Source organism: Theobroma cacao, chromosome 10 (genome assembly GCF_000208745.1).
Source record: "Theobroma cacao cultivar B97-61/B2 chromosome 10, Criollo_cocoa_genome_V2, whole genome shotgun sequence".
Taxonomy (NCBI): domain Eukaryota; kingdom Viridiplantae; phylum Streptophyta; class Magnoliopsida; order Malvales; family Malvaceae; genus Theobroma; species Theobroma cacao.
The window spans coordinates 3,148,629-3,153,338 of record NC_030859.1 but is presented as its reverse complement, the minus strand read 5'-3'; the positions used below and the strand labels follow the sequence as shown (position 1 = coordinate 3,153,338).

Sequence of the window (4,710 nt, the reverse complement as noted above, 5' to 3'; positions counted from 1 at the left end):
TAAGAGATACATGAATGGGGTAGAATGCCATACATCCCACGTAAATAAAAGATGGGATAAAGCTTGAGAATATAAATATAAATTTTTTACCATAATTTATAAGTTTAAGACTGTATGAGATTGGGATTAAATTCTAGTCCGTGACATGGAATATATAAAAATAATATTAAAATTTACATCCTTAAAAATAAAATTTAAAAAAATTTCCAAAAAAAATAATTTTCATTCTCTTTTTCCAAAACTCAAAATTGATTAAAAAGAATTAAAAATATTGTTTAAAATATTATTTTGGATCAATTAATTATATAATATAAATTGACACAATTTTTTAAACTTAACAATATCGATTCAAGAATTTTTTTAGAATGGATGAAATTTTCAGTAATTCATCGTAAAACGAAAAATAAAAAATTTAACTTGCACATTTTCTTTTTGAATTAGAATTTTAAGAAGAAAAGAGTGACATGTATAAAATGAAAAAGAATAATTTTTTAATTTAGTTCTTATCGACTTTTGTATGAAGTATAAAAAAATAATATCGAAATTTACACTCTTCACAATGAAAATTAAAATATTTATACAAAAAACTAAACTCAATTCTCTTTTCCCAAAATTATAAATTGATAAAAAAATAAAAAATAAAATCTTACGTATTTATTATTTCCAAAGAGAAAAAATAAAGCAAAAAATATCTAACGGAGTATTGAAGACAGGACAAGACCGGTAGGTTGTGTGGTCCAAAACGACGTCACATCGCCCTAAAAAAGTCCACATCCGAACTTCGTCTTCTTCATCTTCTCCTTCATCATACAACCAAAAATAATAAAAAATATTTTTCCTCGTTTCTCTCTCTTCCTCGACCTCCAAAAACCCTACAATTCCTGAAAAGAAAAGGGAAAATTTATTTAACATAATTGCATTGATCGATCGGGCGGTGACAGGAGAAAAAGGAACGACATGTCGTGGCTGAGAACGGCGGTGAACAAAGCGGTGGAGGTTGGGAACAAGAATAACCTCACTCGAAACATCAAGAACTATGCCGATACCGTTGTTCATCACGCCGGTCAAGCTGTCGCTGAAGGAGCCAAACTCTTTCAGGATCGCATTGTAATTTATTTCTCTTTCTTCATGTATATATATATATATACATTTAAAAATTGTCCTATTTGCGTGTTGAGGTGTATAGGTTGGATTGGAATTTGAGGCTGAATTTTAGTTAGTTTGGAAGGTTTGAAATTGCAGGTTGAAAATTTGTTTTTTTTTTTTTAAAATTTATTTGGAATTTTTTAGTACTTTATTTTGGAAACTATTTATTATATTTTAATTTCATGTTTGTTAATTTTTAGTGTTTTCATTTTGGTTTTCAATTGTTTGTGTTTTTTGGTTGTTCAATTAGAGAATAATGAAGTATGTAATAATTGCAAAAAGAAAAAAAAAAGGCATTTATTCAAAATTAACAAATTGGTCTATTAGGGTGTCTTTTTGTAACTTTAAGTGGCTTTGGTGATTTTCCTTTCAAGTAATGGTGCTAGGAAGAGAAAAGTTTGATCTAATGTCAAAATGTGACATGTAGAATAGTAGTAAATTACAGCTTTATGATCTAGTCAGTTATCATATAAAAATCAGCTATCATTCCATCTTCTTAATTTGAATTAATAAAATTTTTCTTCTGTTTGGTTTTAGCAGTTCTTTTTTCTGTTGTACGTTTCTTATAATATTCCCATTGGACTTGCTTAAGTTGCACATTTGTGCAGGGGTCTCGGAGTCTCAAGAGTGTAAAGCAAACCATAAAAAGATTGGAGGAAGCAGCAATCTCTTGTAGGGGTTCGGAGAGAGTTATGGTGCTGAGAAGATGGTTGGTTGCAGTGAAAGAAATTGAGAAGTTATCTGGAGGTTCATCTGAAGGCAGTGAGAAGAGCCTTGAGCAAATTATTGCTTCTGAAGAAGCAAAGGAGAACCCAAAAAGACAGTCTATGGTGAGCTATTCCTGTATGGTAATGATTACCAAATTGTATGTAGTGCCTTATGTGTTACTTATTCATGCCTTTCTTTAGTTATTGAGTTGTAAAATGTATGAATTTGTTAATGTCCACTTAATAAGTGAATAAGGTAGGTCGACTTTTTCCTAGTAGTCTGATATCAAATTATATATTGTTTGCATAAGTTAGGTGAAAAATGTTAAGATACCTTATCAGCATATCCACGTATTATTGTTATAAGTGTATTGTTGTTTGTTGGATCTTGAAACTAATCCTGTTGATTGTTTTTTCTGAAACAACTTGTAGTGTTAAAAAGTTGCTACATCTCATAAAGAAGTTTTTTGTATCTTAACTCTCGTTTTTTATTTATTTTTTAATGACGGATAGGTCTTGTATTATGACTCTGATATTGGGGGTGCACCAATGACTTTCCGAGAGGTTTTTCTTCAAAGCCAGGCTTTAGAGGGCATCACAATATCTATGGTATGATTTGGTATCTTGGTCAGTTTTTCATATTTGCTTTTTGATCAGAATTTGTCAAGTTAGTTTAGAATGTTGAATATCATATGCCTTTGTGAACATTTCTTGCCATGCTTCGCTAATTTTGTAGAGGATTAGGCAATTAAAGGGTTTAGAAAAGTGAACATTTCAGGTGTGATAATTCTGTATATAAATCTTGCTCTCAAAAAATGATAAAATGAACAATCAAGATAGATTATTTAAACAAAAAGAAATTAACATTTTATCAGGAACCTGGTTAAGTTTTTGACATTGCCTATTGATAACTGAATGATCGATGGTCCAAATATAAACAGATGACTACCCTAGTACCTGAGCTTCGGAGACCCAGGGTTATAATGTCTTTACTGGAAATTTCCCTTGGTCCAGAGTGCGATGGAATAAGGGGAGCATTACCCTTTAAATTTTGTTCAAGATCATTGAATTCCTATCAAGGTTGGTGAGTTATGAGTGTGTTTCAAGGCCAGTTATGCCTTGCGCTATCATAACAACCTAGTTTTGACTATATAAAATGGGATAGTGACAATGAGGAAATAAATAAAATGATACAAATAAGAATCTTTGTAGCTCACATTTACTGACCTTAATATGGCAGTATGTCATAGTTCTATTATTTAGGTATTAATATTGTTAGGTAGAAATTTTTAGTGATTGAATTATTTCTTAAGAAGGTTATTAGAAAGATCTGAGTTTGTTGTGTTTTATCTAATTTGAGTACATATAAGTTGTTGTAGATATTGATACTTTTTCTGCTGGAGTATCATGGATGTCTAATTTTCTGAAATTTTATCTAATCATGATCAGGATTTGGAGATCTTCTTGTCATTATTTGCTAACCTTAATGAGTTAATGTTATGACAGTGAGAGCTTCTTGTTTCTTAAAAAAATGCCACTAAGTAGTTCTAATGAATTTTTATGTTTTTGGAATTTCTGATCATGGAGGTTAACGCAGGTTAAATCTTTTTTATTATTCAGATTCTTGAAGCACCAAATGATGAAGAAATTTCTCTGCTCCTGGAGATGTTTGGGCAAGTCCTCTCACTTTATGACTTTTGCTTTATTATAGACTGGATGAACAACATTTTGGGTTTGCCAGGTTTTTTAATGAATTGCTTTGCGGAATGATTTCAGTTTCTGCATGTTGTAGATTTTGTTTGATGAAGCCAGAAAATAATTTATGATCACAAATATTTAGCCTGAAACTTAAATTGGATTTGGAAAATTGCTTTAATTATATAATACTACCTGCAGGCTCTGCCTCACTGGAGGAAAAGAAGTTCACAATGCAATAGTGAGCAGTGTACAGGATCTAGCTACTGCTTTTTCTAGCTACCAAGATGAAGTGCTGGTAACTATTCAAAACTATGCTACATTCACAATGCAGTTCATTTACAAAGATTCATGTTTTAACTTCCATTTTTTTCTTATCTTTTTTTTCCCCAATCTTTTCAAATGTTGGATTATACAGGTGAAGCGGGAGGAACTGCTTCAATTTGCACAAGGTGCCATAACGGGGTTGAAAATCAATGCTGATCTTGTAAGGTTGTTTAAGAACAAAGAGCTTCCCTTTCCTGTCTTTTAGCCCAATTTTATAATGTTATAGTCTTTCCTGTCTTGTTTTCTGTACTTTGGCTTTGAGTTATCAGCTCATGTTTGTGACAATGATAAAATGTTGTGTGTTTTTGGCCCTGAAACGGTTTTTTCTTTCATAATTATACATTATTTTATTTTTCTTCTCTTCAAATTAGTTTTAACCTCTTCTAATATCCTGAATACACTTTACTTTCGATCTTTTTTTTCTGTGATCTGCCTTCAAATGACAGAATGGATATTGAAGCTTCTGATCTGAAGAAAAAACTTGATCAATTGAGTGCTTCCCAGAAACTGCCAAAAGAGGGTCATGATAATGCATTTGAAAAGACTACTGCAGCGACTATTGAGGTGAGCAGTGAGCTTGGTTTGAGTTATGGTAACATTCTCTTATTTTTTTGTGGTAGTTTAGATGCTATAGAGTGTTATATATTGAGTAGAAAAATCTAGTGTAACTTCAAGGAAGCAATTTTTGGAATTCATGTTAAGTTGTTACCTCTGAGACAAAAGAATTATCGTGTGTGTGTGTGTATATTGCAAGATAGAAGAGCAAAAATACATACATATATATATATATATATATACATACATATATATATATATATATATATATATATATATA

At 31.0% G+C, this 4,710-nt stretch overlaps 1 protein-coding gene across 2 annotated transcripts in view; it reads left to right on the top strand.

The window, feature by feature from the left end:
- Nucleotides 744–4,710, top strand: part of LOC18586267 (myosin-11) — a 9,735-nt gene continuing 5,768 nt past the window's right edge. For both annotated transcript variants that reach the window (XM_018129503.1, XM_018129502.1), the window contains exons 1-7: nt 744–1,107; nt 1,755–1,976; nt 2,367–2,462; nt 3,474–3,526; nt 3,750–3,846; nt 3,967–4,040; nt 4,322–4,439. In XM_018129503.1, coding sequence (XP_017984992.1) covers nt 958–1,107; nt 1,755–1,976; nt 2,367–2,462; nt 3,474–3,526; nt 3,750–3,846; nt 3,967–4,040; nt 4,322–4,439 — 810 coding nt within the window. In that variant the 5' untranslated portion in view covers nt 744–957. The remainder of the gene's footprint in view (nt 1,108–1,754; nt 1,977–2,366; nt 2,463–3,473; nt 3,527–3,749; nt 3,847–3,966; nt 4,041–4,321; nt 4,440–4,710) is intronic.